Raw genomic sequence first — 21,723 nt, 5'->3', positions numbered from 1 at the left:
AGGTAAAAGATATTTTTTAAATCCTACTGTTTTCTCCAAAGATAGAACTTATAAATATGAATATACTCACAGAAACCCAAATCATATAAGTATAGTCATCATATATTTAAAAAAAGACTAGAATACCAAATTGCCAACAGTGATTATCTGTGAATGACTATTGTACAATGAGTAAATGTGATTTGTATAAGGAGGAAAAAGTTACATTCATACATCCAAATGGGCATTTATAACTCAAAAAGGGGGAAGTAATTAGGTTTCTATTATTTTAAAAGCAGAAGTAAGTGGGTAAAGGTAGAAACTTTGGAGTTAGGTTGCCAAGGTCTGGCTCAGCCTGTGTGACTTATTTTAGTTTCCTCATTAGCAAAACAGAATGATGATACCACTTTTCCTTATAGGATTGTAACAAAGAATGAATGAGTTAATTTTCGTAAAGTTTCTAGCACTGAGTTAAGGTGCTGCATAAAGTCCGTTATTGTTTTCCTAGTGGCAGTGTCTCCAAATGAAAGACCAAGAATTTTATTAAACTAACAAATGTCATGCAAGAGCTGAAAATAATGAGTGCATTAAAATAATATTTATCAATGTAAAGTACCTTGTTTCAGCTTTAGACATGGCTGGAATTTTCTTTTTTTTCTTTTTTCTTTTTTCACTGCTCAATTTGTCATCATGCAATAAAGTATCTGAGGGAAAGTAAGTCAACTGTTCTTTTAGTTTCTTCCTTATTTTCTTCTTAATCTCCTTTGCCATTTCTTCAGCTACCTGGAGCTGATATGCTTGCATGAGTTCTTCTTCCCCTTCTAAATTATTGTTTTCTTTTCCTTCCTTTGTCTTATCACTTTTTTGATGATCAACACCAGACAGTGACTTTGTTCGAATTTTCTGATGTGCAGAATCTACCTTCTCAGAAGTTTCTGGTTCCATTTCTTGTGCAGTCTTTGTAACTTTTTTACTTGGCTTTCCTTGCTTGTCTTCCTCTACACTGATGACATTATTTGGATCTTCAGCTGCTGAATGCGTATTCCTCAGTTTGTTTTTACTGACTCGCATGCTCTTCTCTGGGTTATTAGTGTTAATACAACTTACATCATCACTTTTAGTATCTTTAATATTATGAAGACTGCTTTTAACAGTGCCGAACTAGGGAAGAAGACACAAAAACAAAGCTTTAGCTAAGCACAGTTTAAGTTTATAAAGGTAAAAACAATGACTAATGTTTGACAATATTCTCAGAAGTTTCTGGTTCCATTTCTTGTGCAGTCTTTGTAACTTTTTTACTTGGCTTTCCTTGCTTGTCTTCCTCTACACTGATGACATTATTTGGATCTTCTGTTGGGACAGAGGGATAATACTGTGGAGCCTTTGATGTGCATTCTTCCAGTTTATGTTCCAGAATTAGAACATAATCTAGTAATCTCTAAAAGTAACTGGAGATCAAATGAATTAGCAAATTAACATGGGGAAAAGTCCTTAAGGACTTTTCAGAAGTGCATTAATTGCTCAAATCTCAAACACTATTTTCCTCCCTGGCAGAATGATCCAAACTCTAATTAGGAGATGAGAAACTACTAAAAGAGTCACTGTGGGTAAAACATTTCAAGTTCCCCAAGAGAAAACAGACAGAGGTCATTTATCTTGCTCTATAATTACACTCAAAAACCAAAGTCTCTAGCTCTAAAATTACCCTGTAATGAGCCCAACTATATCACTAAAACATTGCTAAATATTAAATATCAAATTAAATGAAGTGTCAAACTAAGCATACAGTTATAATTCTTTTTTCAATTAAATATTATTTGAAATGAGATATTATTTTAATAGGAAAAAAAACAAGAAACTGAAAATCACAAAGGAATGTTACTAATAGTAAAATAAGTATTTTGAGAAATTCTCCAAGGATTTAAGTAGGCAAGGTTAGATATATTAAGAAACTATCAGAGAAAAAAATACAATTAATAGGGAAAGACTTCCACAGATGCAGGTGGTTCTGGAGAAGCAATAAGAATCAGAGTCAGGTACTCTTAAGAAGCAGCAAATATGCCTGAGGATGACTGACTGAGGAGTTGGAATGAACAACTCTTTCCCACCTTCATTTGTGTTATGTGGTGACTCTCCCAAAGGATTAAGCAGCTTAGCAGGGTAGCATGCTTCAGGTAGGTACACCCCATAAACAGCAAAAGGAGACTATGTTAAAAATAACCAACAGGCAGAAGAAAGATTCTCAATAGAAAGACGACTGGGTAACTAAAAATTAATAAACGCTAAAGGAAAGTAGCACAACGAAGGTGAGCCATGAAATCCGACAAAAGAGAAAAATGAACACCAAAGGAATATGAATGGTATAAACCAAGTAAGAATTTAAAATAGTCATCATATTGAAGAAATACAAAAGAATACTGAATGAAAAAGAACCATAAATGTTAGAAATTCTGAGTGACAGAAACAAAAGCTTAACGATGCGCTGAAAATCAGAATGGACAAAAATTAAATCAAAATGAAGAACTCTCAAAAATGGATGTGCTCACTACTGAATACTGAGGCCCAATTTTTGCAATTCTCCATGTTTAAAAGCAGTTAGAAAACATTCATTACGTATAAAAGAGGAGGAAAAAATGCTGAAAGAACACTGAACACATAGTAGCTCAATATATATCCAACATTTTACCATATTCAAGACTCTTGCTCACTTAAAGATTTTCCCAATTCTATCTTTAGTGATAAATTATGAAGCCATAACTTCTAAAAAATCACCCATAATCAGATCTAACAAAAACTGCCTCTCTCAGGAGGATAAGTTCAAATCAGCCTCAGCAAATTAGTGAGGCCCTAAGTAACTCAGTGAAACCATTTCTAAATAAAATATAAAAAAGGGCTAAGGATGTGGCCCAGTGGTTGAGCACCTCTGGATTTAACCCTCAGTACCCAAAAAAAAGGCCCCTCTTTTAAAAAATTAATTTTCATATATTGTTTTAGAAGTGATATATGCTTAAAATGATATATGCTTAAATGAAATAATTAAATGAAAGTGATATATGCTTAAATGAAATAATTTATTGAAACAAAAAAATTAGAAACCTGAAGTTCATCCTTGATTGCCTTCCACAAGGAAAAATATTGTTGATCTTTTCAGAAACATCTTTTTGGTTCTTTCTATGAATACAGTCATACCTCAATAACCTTGAATTTCCATTATGTTAAAAATACAGATTTTTTTCTACTTTCTCAGTGAATACCAGAAATGCAGTGCCAATATTACAGAAATTGTGAAGATACTTCTGAAGGAAATAATTGGGAAAAGACAAAATCAAGAATTAGAAACAGAAGAAAGATTTTATGATCTCAAAGAAAAGGTTTTTAAAATGCAACTCTTAGAAAACTAATGAGATGAGGCTTGGTTTTTTGTATTTTAATTCACTCTAATCCATCAGTCTTTGTACAAATAATAATTTTATATGACTTCGTATTTGTCATCAATCTTTTTCTTTTTTCAGTTCTTTGCTTTTTAATAGTACAATAAATGTAATTCCTGGAGTATCTTTGGTAATATTCCATGCATTTCACAGGATCGTAATGATATTTTCATGACTTTTTTTGTGAGGGGCACTGGGGATTGAATTCAGAGGCACTCAACCACTGAGCCACATCCCAGTCCTATTTTGTATTTTATTTAGAGACAAGGTCTCACTGTTGCTTAGCGCCTCAACATTGATGAGGCTGGCTTTGCACTTTCAATCCTCCTGCCTCAGCCAGCCTGAGATGCTGGGACTACAAGCATGCACCACCAGGCCTGGCTATTTTCATGACTTTTTGAACAACTTGTTTTTGTGGTTTTGATTTCCTTTTTCCATTCAACAGCTTTATGGGATAAATTATTTATAAACTTTTGTTATTAATTTCTAGTTTTGTTGTAGTACAGTAACATATGTCTACTTTATGTAGTTTAATATCGTCATAGATCTGGTTGTGACTGAATTTGAATAGTCCAAAGACATTTACTCATGTTCCTAATTTATCTTTGTCCCTCCTTCATCTTTTAACTTATGTGTATCACTTAAGATTTTTTTCTTTAGTGTGTCTGCTTTTAAAATTATTCTGACATGATTTACAAAAAAAATCCACTAAGTATATAAATGAATTTTGCCAAATGTATAGTTATATTGCCACAATAATCATGCTAAGGATTTCCATCACCTTCTGTCTTTATAAAGTCAACTCCTAAAGCCAGTGTGGTGGTGCATTCCTATAATCCCAGTGACTCCGGAGACTGAGGCAGGAGGAGCACAAGTTCAATGACAAACTCAGCAATTTAGAAAGGCCCTAAGCAACTTATTAGCAAGACTCTGTTTCTTACATTTTTATTTTTTAATAAATTTAGGAATCCCTAATTCTTAATGACAATGAGAATATTTACAAGTGCTTATTTGCCATCCATACCTCTTGTCTAATTTTCATTGGATTGTTTTCATATCACTGAGTTTTAACAGTTCTTAAAATGTTCTTTATCAGATGGTGTTTTGAAAATATTTTCTTTCAATCCATAGCTCATCCTTCCATCTTCTTAGCAATGTTTTTAATTTTTGAAAACCCCAATTTATTTCATTTTCTTTTTATACCTTACACTTTTGTATCCATAGCAATCTTTGTCTAACCCAAGGATACCAAGGTTTTATTCTGTTTCTTCTATAAGTTATGTAGCTTTGGTTCTTACATGTCTTTGATTCATTTCTAGTTACTTTCCAAACACAATATGGTCATAGTTTATTATGTTGTACATGGATATCTGGTTACTCCAGGATTACTGTTGAAAAGTTTTTCATTTCCCTCACTGAATTAACCTTGACAACTTAATGAAGAATTAATTGTTCAGACTGGGGTGTAGCTCATTGGTAGAGCACCTGCTTAGCATGCACAAAGCCCTGTATGCAATCCCCAGCACAAAAAAAGGAAGGAAGAGAGGGAGGCACAGAGGGAGGAAAGGAAGAATTTATTGATAACATAGAGCATATTTCTAAACTCTATTCAGTTCCACTGATATGTATGCCTATCTTTATGAAAATAACAAGCTGTCTTGATCACTACAGCTCCATAATGGGTTTCTAACCAGACTGTGTAAGTTCTTCAATTTTGTTCTTTCTGAAATTGTTTCAATTATTTTAAGTCTGTGGTTCATATTCCCAAATAAATTTCATATTTAGATTTTCATTTTTAAAAGTTACCAGTATTTTGATTAGAATTGAACTGAATCAAAAGATTAATTTTCAGAGATTGGACATTTAACATTGTTTCTTCTAAACCATGAACTGGTTACCTATTTATGCAAATCTTTATTTTAAACACTTTGGGGCCTTTCAGTGTACAGCTCTTGCACATTTTTGATGCACTAATATTTGAGCACTATATATTTTTGTTGCTATTATAAAAGTTTTTAAATTTTTAATTTCAAGTTATTTGATGCAGAAATACATTTATTTTCATACATTGATCTTATATTCTACTACACATCTTGTCTATAGATAGATGATTTTACTTCTTTCTTTACAATTTTGCTTTTTGAAAAACATTGCATAATTGCATTGGTCAGATGACATATGCTTAAGCTTAAGGCATGTGCATTCTTTTTTGCCATTAAGTACATGTTAGTTGGAGGGCATATGATGTCAAGGAAGTAAGGAAGTCTCCTATTGCTAACTTCTTGAAGAATTATCGGGAAAGGATAATGAATGTTTCCAGGTCCTTTTTCTATATTTAGGATGATCATACAGTTTTCTAATTTAATCTTCTGAAATGGTGAATTTCACTGAATAGTTTTTCTAACACTGAACTGACAATGTATTGCGGAGATAAAACCCACTCGGTCATTTTGTATTATCCTTTTGGTAAGACTGAGTTCCTAATATTTCATTGAAAATGTTTGGATCTGTATTCTTTAGGGATATTGGTCAGTTTTTTTGGAATATTTTTCTAGGCATGGATCAGGGTAATAATCGCCTACAAAAAGGAGTGAAGAATTAGTTTCTCTTACTGAGTAACCTGTTAAGAACTTGTACAGAATTGGTATTAATTCTTCCTCAAATGTTCGGTGAAATTTGCCAATGAAGCCACCTAGAACTACTTTTCTTTGTGAGGATTTTACATATTTCTTTTAGAATGAGATTTGGGAATTTATGCCCTTTGTGTATTTTATGCATTTCATCTCAGCTGCTACATATACCATCATAAAATTATTCATTATACTTCCTTATTATCCTTCAAAAATCTGTAGCATCTACAGTGACTTTCCTCTCAGTTTCCTATATTGGTAATTTGTATCTTCTTTCCTTTTTCCTGGTAGATATCCAGTTAGAAGTTATGCTGAAAAAAACTCAGCAGACTTCAGTTGGTAAAATGCAGCAAATCCCAAATAAGGTCCATTTTTAGGACCAGTTCTGGGTAGACTCCTAGAAACTGAGCTATGAGTCTTTGGAATGTTATGCTTGATAAGACCGTTTTTGTATGCCTGAAACCTTGGGACACACTGGACCAGTATGATCAAATACTAGTAATGTGACTTATGGTAAACATCTATTTTTGGTCTGGGAGCTTGAAATCAGAGTAGCTAAGATCATTCACACAGGCACTGCATGCCTCTGTGACTGAAACCTCACACATGTACACAAAACCATGAACAAGAAGGTTTGAATAAATGTTCCTGATTATCAGCATTTTGCACGTTTTCACACATTGCTGCTGGCAGAATTAAGAACCATGCAGCACCATAGGGAGCACACTACTGGTTTCTCCTGCAGTGCGCCCCATGCACTTTTTCCCTTTGCTATTTTAATCTGTATCCTTTTGTTGTGATAAACTATGTGAATATATCAGCTTTTGAGTCCTGTGGGTCCCTCCAGTGAATTATTAAGCCTGAGGTAGGCCATTAGAATCCCCAGTACATAAGATGATCGATTCAGCCCTCTTTTGAAAGTATCTGCATTTGATTTACTAAAGTTCACTATTGTTTTTGTTTCTCATTTCACTGTTTACACTAATTATTTCCATTTTCTATTTGGGGCTTAATTTGTTCTTCATATTGTTTAAGAAGGCTTCAATGATAGATCTGAGGCCATTATTCCTCTTTAATTTCAGTATTATAAATTTTCATCTACTGCTTAGAAGCACTCCACAATTTTGATACGTTGTGATTTCATTTTGCATTAGTTCAAAATATTTTCTTCTGATTTCTTCTTTAATATAATGGCCATTTTAGGATCCTGTTTAAATTCCAAATATTTGGAGATATGACAGATATTTTTTGGTTAGTTATTTCTAGTTTAATTCTGTCATAGTCTAAAACATGTTCTGTATCATTTAAAATTTTTATTTTGTATCTGTAATTTTTATTGCTTATATTTAAAATTGGATATCTAGGCTTGGCTTATGGAACAGGTTGGTATTTGTCTCAGTGCACTAGGAATTGATGAGTATTCTGTATTTGTTGGATACAATGTTCCAAATTTGTTGACAGTGATTTGAAATTGTCTATATTCTTAATGATTTTTTGACTACTTATTCTATCAATTTCTAAGGGGTATTCAAATATGTAATCATAACTGCTGAATTGTCCGTTGGCTTATTTCCATTAGTTTTTGTTTTGTGTATTTTAAAGTTCTTTTACTGGGTTTATGTACTTTTAGGGTTATTTTCTTTCTGAGAAAACAATACTTTTATCATTATAAGATATTTCTCTTCACCCTTAGTAATATTCCTGTTTATCCTTAGTAACTTTTTATGTGTTCTAAAATATACTTTCTTTCTGATATCACTATAACCACTCCAATTATGCTTTGACTACTATTAGTATGGTATTATGTTTTTTGTCTTTCCTGAAAACTTAACCTATCTGTGTCTTTATATTTCAAGTAGGTTTCTTATAGTTAATATATACCAGGGTCCTATTTATATGCCAACCTGAAATCTCTACCCTTGAATAGATCTGTTTGCACCATTTATATTTAAAGTGATTTTTGATACAGCTGAATTTAAATATGCCACTCTATTATTTGCTTTTATTTGTACTGCTGTTTCTTTTTCTCCTCTTTCTGCCATCTCTCTCATTATCTTTTTGTGATTCCATAATAACACTGTTGACTTTTTGTCTATTTACCTCCCCGTTTTTAAGTGATTGTTCCATGTTTTATAATACAAATTGTTATCCTAATCTACCAAATAATGCCACTTCCCATGTATTTTCAGAACCCTAAAATATACTTCCACTTACCTTCTCTCCCATATTTTGTGCTATGTTCTTACCTTTTGCTTCCACACATATTATAAATTCCACCCTGTTTTCACTCTTGCCTTAAAAGTTACCTTTTAAAGATTTTTTAAAATGAGAAAAAATTATTTCTGAAGTACACTTATTAGTTCCCGTGGTTCTTTGTATAAAACCACATTTCTACTTTGTTATTATCATTTTAAAAATAAACCATTTCTTGTACTTCAGGTCTACTGACATTGAATCCTTTCAGCTTTTACTTAAAAGGTTTTTATTTCACCTTCAGTTTTGCAAGGTATGTCTCCGAATATAAAGGCTAGGTGGCAATATTTTTTTTCTTTCAGTATTTAAAAGATATATCTCCACTGACTCTTAGCTGAAATAGTTTAAGTCTGCTATCATTCTTCACTCTCCTCAACAAAATGTCTTTATTTTCTCTGGTTTTTCAACAATTTTACTATCATGTACCTTGGTACGACTTTGTTCATGTTTCTTGTGCTTATGATTTGTTGAGCTTCTATTATTTGTGGGTTTACTGTTTCCATAAAACCTGCAAATTTTTTTCTTTGAATATTTTCTAACTCCTACTTTCTCAGACTTCAGGTACACATTGTTAATATGCTTAATATTGTCTATAAGTCACTAATGCTCTTTCCCCCTCCACTTCAACATTTCAGATTATAGTGGTAGAATGGTAAATAAGCTCTCCATTGGAGGCAAGGCAGTATAAATAAAAAGCTGTCATGTATAGTGTTTATCAATTTCCATTATGCAAGTATCCACATGATGGCCAATTTCAGTCTACCAATGGCTTAACAACCAGTTTACAAAACTAATATTTAACACATCAGTTCACAAAATCCAGGACAGGTCACTCCAGCACACCACTGGTTTTCTGTGTTTTATCTGGATAATTTACACTGCTATTTCTTCAAGTTTCCTGATTATTTTTATGTAGTCTCCAATATGCTAATTCTATCCAGTTTATTGGTAATTTCAAATATTATACTTTTTAATATCTAGAATTTTCATAATGTTTTTTATTTTATATATTTTTCTATCTCCACCTACATTGTTTCTATTGATCGATTTTTTTGGTTATAGGTCATATTATCTTTCTTATTTAGAAGGCTGGTGGATTTCATTGGATATCAAATTATATATATATCTATATATCTATATATATATTTTGCTGGCTGCTTTATTTTCTTAGGATTCCTAATACAAAATAAAAAAAATATTTAGTCACCCCTAAGAAGATTGGGGTTCTAAATTTATCTTTGGTAGAGCTGAAATAATTAGACTTATATGCTAAAGTAAATATATGGATATTAGTAATACCTAGAGAACCTAGAAGATTTTCTACCCTTTAAAATTTAGTACAAAAAGCAAATATGTTTAGAAACTTTAACTCATGAAACAAAGATATCACCAATATAAAATGAGTTACAAGAATAAAATGATAAGAAAGAAAACCAAAGAAAATCAATTATAGCAAAAGCAATGAAAATGATCAAAATATGGCTTAAATTTCCCCATTTAAATTAAAAATTAAATACAATTCCAGAAATATAACTACACTGTTTATTCTGTTATCAAACTACTCCAGACAGTAGTATAATAGTTTATTATGTTCTTAATCCACTATAGTCTCCTTATTTATCAATCTCCTTTTATGTAATTCCTGATACTGTGATTCCATGAGCCATCAGTTCAATCACTTGCCCATATCACGTACTTACCATCCATCGAATTGTCTGGCAACAGGCACTGTTCAAACTTAGTCATTTTATAATGAGATTGAAAAAATCTGAACCACTGGTGTTATTTATAAAAATATGGTCTATAAAACCACCTGGGATAGCAATACTTTTGGACAATTCTTCTATGTCACATAACCTGTTCACCTGCACTCCTCCTTGCCTTCTCCATGGTGGCTACTTCAGACTCTCTTCACTCACCTCTGATGTCCAATGCTGCCACTTCCTAGCTCACTTCTACAGATACAAGCCATCATATGGGAAGGTGGAAGTTTCTGATACCAACATGCAAATTTCCACACACCCAAAACTATCTTTTCTCTTTTCTTCCCATATAAAAGTGTGCATCTTTTCTACTTGTCGTCTAAAAAACTTTCTCTTCCCTATATTATCAATATCTCCATTATCCTCCTGACATCAGTGTTTAAACACCTAAATTCAATAAATACCATCTTCATAATACTCCTCTTTAATCTTCCTAGAAGAGTTGTTAATGTGTGCTATATTACTTTACCTTTTTATCAGCACTGTATCAAAAAGCCCTGCTCACTACCTTACTACTAATAAGCTTTTAAATACTTATTTGGTCAGCAAAAATATCATCTCAGTATCCCACTCTGAATCTCTTAAACTATTTCTACATTCTATTAGTTAATGCTATTTTTCTCATATAACTTATTTTTCATGCCTTGAGTTTACTTAGCTATTTAGGATCTTAATATTTATAGCATCTAATTATACTACTTTACATGTTAACAGAAATAAAACTTACTCATAATGTTGTTCTGAGGAGTAATCAGATAATAACTATAAAACACTAAGTAGGTCCTTCTGATTCCAGTATTCAGTACATGTTAACAATTATTGTTAGTTATATGTAGAGTATTAACTCTTAGGACTGTAAAAATATTATATTTTTCTCAATGAATTGGTTGACTGCTTTTTGACAAAATGAGCATCTTCACCTCCTATTCATTCATTCAATAAACATGTACTAAGTCTTCTGCGTATAGACTATTTGTGATGTCTTTTATCCCTTTTAAGACCAGAATATCTTTCCTTACAGAAAGATTAAATCAGCTTGTCATTTCTATTTTCTTATTTAAGAATTTTTCTACTAATTTAGATTTTACATTTAACTTTTCAAGCTGTCTGAAATGTAATTCAGTGATATAAAATAAGGTTTTAATTGAACTTTTTCAAAAGTTAAACAATATTATTTCTTTTAATTATATTTACAACATAATGAAACATCTAGAAATGGTATAATCCCTTGTTTTAAAATTTTAAGTGAAATCTTCCTTTTTTATTCTTCTACATGAATTTTAGTCTAATTTTGTCAACTAAAAAAGTCCAGTGAAGATTATCACAACCGTGTGAAAACTAAATCTTAAAGAAACCTGGTAAGTATAAGTCTAAGTATATAATATTTGCTAACAAAATTCAAGTTTTTTCATTATGAATATATACTTTTGGAAAATTTATTTTTAAGATCTGTTGGGGGTTTCTGTAGTTTCTATGTGGTATTTATCTATTAGTTCTTGTACCTTTTTTTTCCAAAATCTTCTAACTTACTGTTTCTCACTCTAATTCAATTAGTTTTCTTCCTTGTTCCCTTTCAGTTGACTTGCATAGGTTTCCTAATATTAGCATTCAGACTACCAATGATCATTTGTTCTCCTAGGAGAACATATATTTGCCCACACTATATACATAACAGGAAGGCAGTAGAGCACAGTTATCATGATTACAAGATACAGAATCAGAAGGACCAGGATTCCCATACCTTAGTTGTATGATCCCAGGGAAGTTCCTGAACCTCTGGTGCTTCAGTATTCCAATCTATACTGATTTTAAGATTCTTACGAGAATGAAGTAAGTTTGTTAATGCAAGGAAGCACTTAGTATGGTGCCTGGCATAAATTAGATGTACACAAATATCAGTTTAAAAAAAAAAGCTATCATATCATTGTTTCATACCCTAGCATATTTATGCAAACAGCAAGAATATTAAACAGTCATAATGAAAAGAGATGTTCTTTATGGGCCCTAAGAAGAAAATGAAGGTCAGATGCATACCCTTTCTCCTTAAAGGGAGCATGGAAAGCTATGAAATTTTACATGGTATGGCATATGTACATGTGGATCAGAAGGGGCATAATTTTCACAAACATGATTATCAAACTGTTTTGTTTAAATAAATTACTGTTTTGTTTCCATTTAAAGTGATTTTTTTCAGTTATTTTTATATGATCATATGGCTTTTATTCAATTTATTTGCACTAACTTAATTACTCACCAATATCCAATTAAGACCGTTTTGAGATGTGGAGGGGAAGTATTAGATTTACATAGATTATTATTTTAACATGATCAATTTCAATTGTTCAACTTTTATTTAGAATTATTTTATTCTTTCAATATGTGTTCATAAAGGAGATAGCTCTAAGTTTTTTTGAGTGCTCCTCATCTATATTTTTGTGCTTTCATTTTTAAACGTTATAGTCATTTTGCCTGGTATGTGAATCTTGCAAGTAGAAAATCTGATTATTTAAAAATTATAGAATCTACTTTTTAAAATAGGAATGGTAAGCCATTTACATTTATTTTCATGACTAAATACTTGCTCTTAAATTTCTTATTCCATTACTTTTCTTCCTCTTAAAAAAATCTAATTTCAATGATTTTCCCTGACCTCTGATGACTCAGGAAGTATATGCTACATATTATTTCAGTTATTTCAAACTCTAGGATGAAATTGTAGCTATACCCTAGGCAGTAATAGTTATATGACTTTTTCTTCCTTTGCAAGCAAGAAAGCTTTGTTCAATCTTTGGAAACCAACTAATTCTGTTATTTCACATTATCATGTAGACAGTCTGATTTTTATTTATTTATTTATTTTTTTTTACTTTATGGTGGTGCAAAAGAGATGCTCATTCAGTAGAAATTGTACTTCCAATTTTAAATTTGAATCTTTTCCAGTCTAGTGATGTATGGCACAGTATGCTTTCAAAATGCTGGGCAGCAATGAGCTGCAGTTCCCAGTCAGCCCTGCAATCATGAGGGATTAAAAACCAATACTCTACAGTAGACTGCATTGTCAAGCTATTTGGTAGGTTAGATGCATTAGATGCATTTCCAACTTACATGGGTCTATTGAGGTATAATACCATTTTAAGTCAAGGAGACGCTATATACATAGTTAATAAAAATCTTTATGTTTATTTTTGGCACATATATAAGTGAGAAATGGTGTGAATCTATATATATTTAACTGATTTCAAGGTTCATTAATTACAGATCATAAATTTTCTATGCTTAACTTAGTCATGTCTGATAATCATATACAACTTCAAATAAACATCTTTAATACATTTTTTTTCAGAAGTAGTGCTGATTAAGTTCTCTGCTCATATGATTACTACTACCCTTGCAAATGACTAGGGTTACTAGACTTCTTGGGTCACTTTTCCCCTGAAAAATCTATATTTTCCTACTCTCCTTTGGAGTCAGTGTTTTTATAGAGAAGTTTGAAATGTATTTGATGCTTTTTTGTTTAGGTATTTGTAGATTTATTTTTATCCTGAAATAAAAAAAAAGAAAACATTTCTAGATACACTTCTCATCTCATAAATACTTAGAATGCAAAATGGACTCATGTCTTTGAAAATCTTTTTTTCTTAACCTCAGAAAGGTTTTTTTCATTATGCTGTTTTGGTTTCTATTTCATGAGTACTGTCTGAGAACACTTATTTGTAGGTCAAATGTATCCTCACTATTTATTTATTTATTTATTTATTTATTTATTTTAGTTTTGGCCATTTCTCTCATGCAGAGTACCTCAAGTTTGTCTCCCATATTACTGATTAGCTTTTCCCATGATATCAATTCTATGAGTTAAGGTCTGAGACAGTTTTAAGGAAGCAGCTGAAGAACGAACATGGACTTTAAAATTGGAGGGAGTGTAGTCTTAAATCCCACTTATTTGATTTCTGACTATATGATGTGGAAAAAAATTTAACATCTTTTTAAATAAAATTTCTCATGTGCAAAGAGAGTCCCAATACCTACTCTGCTTGATTAACATGACTATTAGAAATGTTATTTGTAAAATTCTTATCACAGAGCCTGATATGTAATTGGAACATAATAAGATAACCTGTAATTCTTATAAATTCTTTTATTATGGATTTTTTTCCCTTGCTTCATTTTATTTCAGACTGTTTCCTTGTTCACCTGTTACGTTATATACATAAAAGTCCTTGTTGTTTCAAAGAAATATTATTTTTTCAACTTTTATTAAAAGAAGTAATGCTGAGTTGTAGATATGACAGTGAATTCTACAATCAAACTATCAGTATTTGAATCCTGTTTCCACAACTTACTATGCAACTTCTGTCAAGACACTCCAAGTCTATGATACAGTTTCCTGGTCTATGGAGATAAAACCTTATAAATCTGTTGTTTGTAACAAATGTGTGAATACATAGAAGTTTAGAAGAGTATCTGTGTTTTAGTCAGCTTTTTCCCTGCTGTGACTAAAAGATCTGACCAGAACAATTTTAAAGGAGGGAGTTTATTTGAGATCACACAGTTTCAGAGGCCTTAGTCCATAGAAAGTCAACTCCATTCCTTGGGGCTCAAGGTGAAGCAGAACATCATGACAGAAGAATGTGGCAGAGGGAAGCAGCTTGCATCATCAGGAAGCAGAGACTCCACTCTCCAGTTACAAAATATATACCCCAAAGCCACGCTCCAATTCCCACCTCCTCTAGTCACACCCTACCACTTCAATTAATCACATCAGGGATTAATTCACTGATTGGGTTAAGATTCTTACAACCCAAGCATTTCTCCTCTGAACCTTCCTGCATTGTCTCACATGTGAGCTTTTGGGGGACACTTCAAATCCAAACAATGACAGTCTAAAAGACAGAAAGCACTGAGGTATCTAGTAAATCAAAGTGGATATTCCTCTTCTACTTCCTAGGATTAACAATTTCAGAAATATTTTGCTTTCCTCTAAGTCCTCCAGGAATATTCCCTTCTTTTGACCTAGAAAAATCTCTTTTTTCCCCTAGTATCCTTATTTCTGAATGCAAAGTCTATTTAGGTCTGGTATTTGCTAAGAGAAGTTGGGTAGATTATGATTAGTTACTTCACATCTGTATGTCCTCAACATCTTAATTGGATCTTGGGTAAATGGATATAACTTCAGCCCACTTTCTTATTATTCACTTAATTTAGAATTCCTGGCCTAAACTGCATCTCACTCATGGCTCACATATTCCAATTCTCTAACAGTGAGAGAAAATATGAGGTTTTTCTTTAACCAAGTGAGTTCATAAAAATATTCTGCAGACAACTGTTTCCAGGGTTCTTTCTGTTTTGTTGCAATGTGAAGACCCCACCTGAGGAGTGGGGCATGTACCAATATGCAATGTTCTATTCTGCACATGTCACTGTTTCCTATTACACTGCACACTGGCACCACCAGAAGAAAACATCGTACTTTAGAGCAGTACTCACTATGGAAGACCTAATCTGTCCCATTCTGCAGCTTACTATAATCTGTCACATGTTTGTGGCTGGATTCTGGCCAGTTATACTTATTTTTGCCTCACTTGAGAGTATATGCTGTTATGCTGATGACTACCTGATGACACAATACTAAAATAAACAGGTTTTATACATACACAATGGGTAAAATTTGGTACAAGCAAAACATAGGATATATAAATGATAAAAATAAATAAATAAATAAAAACTTCTACCAAAGAAAGATTATGTACCATTTGGCAGGACGAGAAAGGACTTCATTTTTGTATATGTATAAGAACACAAGAGATTACATTCAAAGGAGAAAGAGCAAAGGAAATGGTGAGATAGGTATAGAACAGTTCACTATGGATGCTATTATAGACTCTTCATAATACCACATGAATCAGGTTAGATAGTTGCTGACTTGTTTTAGTATGGCTTTGAATTCTGTATTTTTAATCCTTTTAAGTGTGCTATCCAAAATTCCTTACTTAAATGTGTGGCTCAAGCATAAAGATAACTATTGACTTAAAGGCATTGATTTGTCCTATTTTCTGCTGAGAAGAATCAGACAGAGTAAATATATAGATAAGTCATTGTCTATCTGAAGATATTACTTTTAAAGTTCTTCACATTCTGGGTTTAAAAAAAAACCTTTATTTTCCTCAAAAATGTATAATATGGCTAGTTTTGAGTTTTCTCATTATTTCTGATAATCCTCACCAGTGTGACTATGTCCTTCTTGTAGGACAGCACTCAAGACAGAATTCAATACTCTAAGAATGATGTTGATTCTAATGTAAACTTTATTTTACCATGTGTTATGGATCACAAAATAAGACTTTTTAATTTCCAAAGTTCCTTGGAATTTTAATATGAAAGTCATAATTTTATTCAGATACATAAGTCACCATAACTAAATGATCAGTTACTCACTGGGACGCTTTCTCTAGATTTGGCAAGTTTTTTCTTCAGTTTTTTTCTTTCACGAATTAGATCATTGTGGGTCTTAAGTAATTCTTCAAAGCGAACTTTGGTTTTTGCTTTGGCTTCACTCTCAACTACAAAAGATAAAGACATGTCATTTTCTAAATAACTCGACTGTAACACAAACCTTTACTACTATGATATTAAAAAATAGTCTTGTGAATACCTGCATGAGTTCTTCAGCTACACTGGAACAACTGAACAATCCCTACTTCTTAAAACACTTTTTTCCTTTAGCTGTGGTTACTACTCACCCACATCCCTCTTACCTCTTTAGTCACTTCCTCTAAAAGTCTCTTTTGCCAACCATTTACTTCATATGCACAATAGCATATACTACTCTAAGTTGTGTGATCTTAGATTTAACATCTCTAAAGTTCATTTCCAATATTATCTTGAGATCACAATAATTCTGTCAAAGATCATTTGGGATGAAAAAACTATTAAAATCTGTCTAGCCCATAGGCAGCATTTGACAAATCTTAAGTTATATTTTCCTTTAAAACACAAATCGTATCATGCTATTCCCCTGATTAAGACCCTGCAGATTTCACATTTCACTTAGGATAAAATTAAACGAGTCCTTCATACACCCTTCAGGGTCCTGCACTTTGTGACCTGTTCATCTCTATAGCATTAAATCAAGACAGACACCCCTCAGATACTCACATCCTGGTCATACTGCTGCCCTTTTTGCTCCTCCATCAAAACAAGCTCCTTCCCATGCAAATGAAGCTGCTTCCACCTAGTGTTAAGCTATTTACATGTTGCCTCTAAAACAGATCACTTTCTGACAACCTCATCTAAATTTTTCTGTTTCTTAGGTCATTCTTTTCCATTGTAGACTTTAACCCAAATGGTGTGTGTGTGTGTGTGTGTGTGTGTGTGTGTGTGTGCGCGCGCGCACGTGTGTATGTGTGTATATTATAATATACACAGGTCTATGTACATCTACATAAATAATTCTTTCTCCCACTATACTATGTAGTGTATATCTATATCCCTAGCTATTAGTCTTGGTGGTCAATAAACATGCTTTAAATGAAAAAAAGATGAATGAATGAATGAATGACCCATAACAGGTGTGGGCAAATCATGGCCTACACGCTAGTCATCTGCTTTTGTAAATAAAGTTTTATTAAAACCAGACATGCTCATTGTTATGAATTCTTATGGTACTTTTATGATTTAAAAGAGTTGACTAAATCCACAGAGACCAAACCTAACTTATTACCATCTCTAAAAGTAATATTTGGTTAATGACATCTACTTTATTCATTAATCTATTCCCTAAAACAAGTCAAATTTAAAAACAAGTGTGTAAAATATGAATTTTGTACATAAATTTCATAAAAATCTTACCAGTGGGCATAGCTCAGCTTTATGGCAGGCATTGAGAAATAATGTTACACACTGACGCAATCAGGATCCTATTAAAACAAAAAGGATTTTTATAATATGAATGTTCCAAGGGAAAATTATAAACATTCTTCACTTAACTTATGCCATGGTATCTCCACTACTTTATCAGGTTTATACCAATAAAGCTATAGTCTCTTATTCCAATTTTATGGAAATGAATTGGATATATTTGAATTGATTAAGGGTCCTGAAATCAGGTTAAGTAGACTGGATCATATATGAATAAAATACTTACATATTTGGAACAAAAACAATTAGAAAGGCAGTAAACACCTAACCATGTACGTCAGTAGTCTTTAAAAGTGTTCTAATAAATTAATGACTATTTTAACATGATTTTAAGAAACCCAGCTCCATCTCAGGATTGACTTTCCCAAAAGCATACATTATTATATTAATAAAAAAATGCTTGTGAGCAGCATAATCATAGATGATTAATTTAAATGTCTCTGTATCTGCCACTGAAAATTATGCTACAATAGAGGTCAGCACAAGCATTTGTGCCATCATTTTCAAATAAATATCAGTGTAAAGTATATCAGTTACTCAAGATCATGGAAGTACTCTGCACATATATTCTTGAATTGTCAATTTATTTAAAAATGAGGATGAGTCTAAAATGAACATATAAATTTCCATATAAGAATATGATATGCAGGAGCTGGGGATGTAGCTCAATGGTACATCGCTTGCCTACATGTGTGGGGCACTGGGTTCAATTCTCAGCATCACATAAAATGAATAAATAAAATAAAGGTATTGTGTTCATCTACAATTAGAATTTTTTTTAAAAAAATACAATATGCATGAATTTTTAAAGAATAAAACTGAAGACTACAAAAAATAAAAACATACTTTGAACTAGTAGGTATTATTAGTTAATGCTCTACTTCTCTGGAGATCTATATTCATATTCCCTAACAGAAACGTCTGAGAAGAAATGCTAAAAAGTAGACTCTCTAATGTGCCAAATCTGCTCTTGCCTTTGTACCAATACACATAGATCCCCCTGAGAAATGCCTTTTTTCCATTGTCACTTTAACAAACTGTCTTTTGACACTAAATGTAAATGACAACTTCTCTACTTTTCTCCTAGATCATCTCTAGAGACAGTTAAATTCTTCTTTTGCTTCCAGGATTCCTTGATCTTCATTAACCAATTGGTTTACTTTGACCCTGAATATTAACCCTAGTAAAATGTTCTGTGACCACCACCAAACTGCTAGCTTTTGGACAGCCAAATCTGTGTTCTCTTAATATCCATGTATCACCATTAAAAAAAAATTTTTTTAAACTATAACTATAACTATGGCTCTATAGTTGAAAACATGAGCTCAAGCTTGAAAAGACTCAAGCTTGAGCTCATGTTTTGTCACTTACTGATCTGTGGTCTGAGGCAAACTACTGAATTTCACTAAGACTTGGTTTTTCCTTGCCTGGGAAATTAAAATGGCACCTACTCCATGGTAAAGAGAAAAGGAAATACCAGAAAGCAAAACGATCACATAATGCAGGTGGTGCTCCATAAAATTACTTTATGTCCCTTTAATACTTAATAAATAAAACACGTGATTAAATTATGTATTTACATTATTTACTGCTAATCATTTAACACACAATTGAATAATTATTATTTAGTAACAGCAAATGTATGATACAAATAATTATCTCTAAATGTTAATACATTATAGAATAAATGACACTTGATTAATATCTGCAAAAAGGTCTGATTTAATAAAACATCCCTGAATATCATATATGCCATTATTTTAAAACGTCTCCCTCCCAAGTCTTTTACAGGAGCTTCTAAGACACAGAACGTAGGAAAATTAACTAGATCGCCATTTCATCTCGTTTTAATTTTTTCCCTGACCACCTGATTATCACACAGCGTGGGACTAAATACCAAGAGGAGAAAAAGCTGAGAGGCTTAGATAATTCAGTCCTGAACCGTATTTTACAGCAAAGGAAAAAAAGAAACAAAAACACAGTTTACATAATTAAAAAAAAAAATCAAGGACAGTCTTCGTAAATAGTCGAGATTCTAAATATGGTTTTAAAACTTCTGGTATCTTAATGTCTTTCAAAAATTCTTTTAAAGAATTTCCTGAGTCCTCATAACAGGCAATCTTCTTCCTGAAAGCCTAGGCAATAACAGCAATCCTTTAACGCAACAGGTGACAAATCTGTTGGCTTCCCTTTCGGGCGGGGAAGGGGCGGGCGGCTGTGTTTTCACAGTACCGCTGAAACGCAGGGTAACCACTTGGTGGGGATTCTTCCCACACAGTCCAACCCCCGACCCCATTTTTAGGGATATCGAAACGACTCTATCATAACAATTTGACTCTTTTCTTATAAATGTAAATTTTCCAGATGTCATTTAAAAAGGCGTTTCAGCACCTGCATGACTCTTAAAAAAAAAAAAAAAAAAAAAAAAAACTTAAAACCTCCCTGCTCGAAAGCGTGTATGCCAGAATCGCGAGCACGAAAGACAAGGACTGCCATCACCCGCTCCGCGGAGCAGGGGACCTGGAAAGTACGCGGGGCTCCAGGATCGCATCCCTCACCCGCCCGGCGTCCGGCCCGCGGTGGCGCATTGCGGCCCAGCGCGCTCGGCCTCACGCAGCCTCTACGCCGCCGCACCCCCAGGAGCCCGGGGCAGGCCGCCAGCGCACCCGCTGGGTACTCACGGAGAGGAGAGCGCTCAGCAGTCTGTTCCGACCGAAACGACAGCCGAAGCGGTGCGCAGCGGTCCCCGCGCCAAGCAGGGCGGGCCGAAGGGAGGCAGCAGCGTAGCCAGACCAGCAGCCAACGTCTCAGGCTCTGAGAGCCAACTGGGTGCCGCAGTGCGGGCAGCGCGCCGCTAGCTGACGTCAGGCCTGCCTACGCTGCCGTTCCCATGACGACCGGTGGGGCCCACGCGCCCGGCCTGGACCGCGGCCGCGCCTGGGCGCCCTCTCTGAGCCCCGCCCCCGCGCAGGCCCCGGAAGTGCTGCCTCGCGGCGCGGGCCCGCGGGTCCGCGGGTCCTCGGCCTGTCAGCGGGCGCGCGTTCCGGCGCCGTGCGCGCGCCGCCCGCCCCCGCGGCTCTGGAGTGGGTAAGAATCTGCTCATCTGGGAGCTGTAAGGCAACCCGGCGATGCGCGGGTGTACCCTCTGTACGCCTCAGAACTGTCACGGGCGCCGGGATAAACAGGAGGGAAAGCCAGACGGGCAGGCGCTCGTGGAATCCTCCCTGGATAAGAAACATGAATGAATGAGACAGTGAAGCAAAGAAAAAGACTTGTCACCCCCCACGCTCTCGCGCCCACAAAAAGAACCATGCTTTTTAGCGTGGAAAACGAAGAGTTGTACTACAGACAAAATCTTAGCGGAAGAAAACCATCCATGGTTCTCCCAGCGCTGAGGTGTCTCATTATGTGTTGAAAACAAAAATAAAAACGTCATTTTTTTCCTTCTTATAACGCCCCCTCTCCCGTGCTAATTTCTGCTACAGGCGCCATCTTTAGCTCTGAGTCACCAAGGATGGAAAAATACTATTTGCGTTATTCCCCAGTTCTTGAATTAGTGGCCATTTTCTGCAGTGATAGTAGTGCACCGTCGCCTGTTGCTTCATTTGCACTGAGAGTTATGTATATTTCTCTGGAAGCCAGTTTTTTCTGTTCTCACCGGTTTCATCGCACCTTACAAAGGAAATCTCATTTGCTTCCCAAAAGTTTATCAGGAGACAATGGGAAGCATTACCAGTCCAATGTATGCCA

At 34.0% G+C, this 21,723-nt stretch overlaps 1 protein-coding gene across 12 annotated transcripts in view; it reads right to left on the bottom strand.

Moving 5' to 3' along the window:
• Positions 1 to 20,811, bottom strand: part of Ahi1 (Abelson helper integration site 1) — a 185,378-nt gene extending 164,567 nt beyond the window's left edge. For 10 of the 12 annotated variants that reach the window (XR_007109403.1, XR_007109404.1, XM_047557598.1 and 7 more), the window contains exons 1-4: positions 20,655 to 20,811; positions 17,905 to 17,972; positions 16,492 to 16,616; positions 596 to 1,140 (exon numbers count right to left, since the gene is read on the bottom strand). Coding sequence is in view for 10 of the 12 variants with exons in the window: in XM_047557598.1 (XP_047413554.1) it covers positions 596 to 1,140; positions 16,492 to 16,616; positions 17,905 to 17,914 (680 nt within the window). In the remaining 2 variants the exon portion in view is untranslated. Of the gene's footprint in view, positions 1 to 595; positions 1,141 to 16,491; positions 16,617 to 17,904; positions 17,973 to 20,531; positions 20,560 to 20,639 lie in introns of those variants that run through there. The other 2 variants (XM_047557599.1, XM_047557600.1) reach the window with 2 other exon arrangements.
• Between the last annotated feature and the right edge of the window lie 912 nt (positions 20,812 to 21,723).

This window comes from Sciurus carolinensis, chromosome 7 (genome assembly GCF_902686445.1).
Source record: "Sciurus carolinensis chromosome 7, mSciCar1.2, whole genome shotgun sequence".
In the NCBI taxonomy this organism is placed as follows: domain Eukaryota; kingdom Metazoa; phylum Chordata; class Mammalia; order Rodentia; family Sciuridae; genus Sciurus; species Sciurus carolinensis.
The sequence above is the reverse complement of the archived record's forward strand: the minus strand, read 5'-3'. Positions and strand labels throughout refer to the sequence as shown.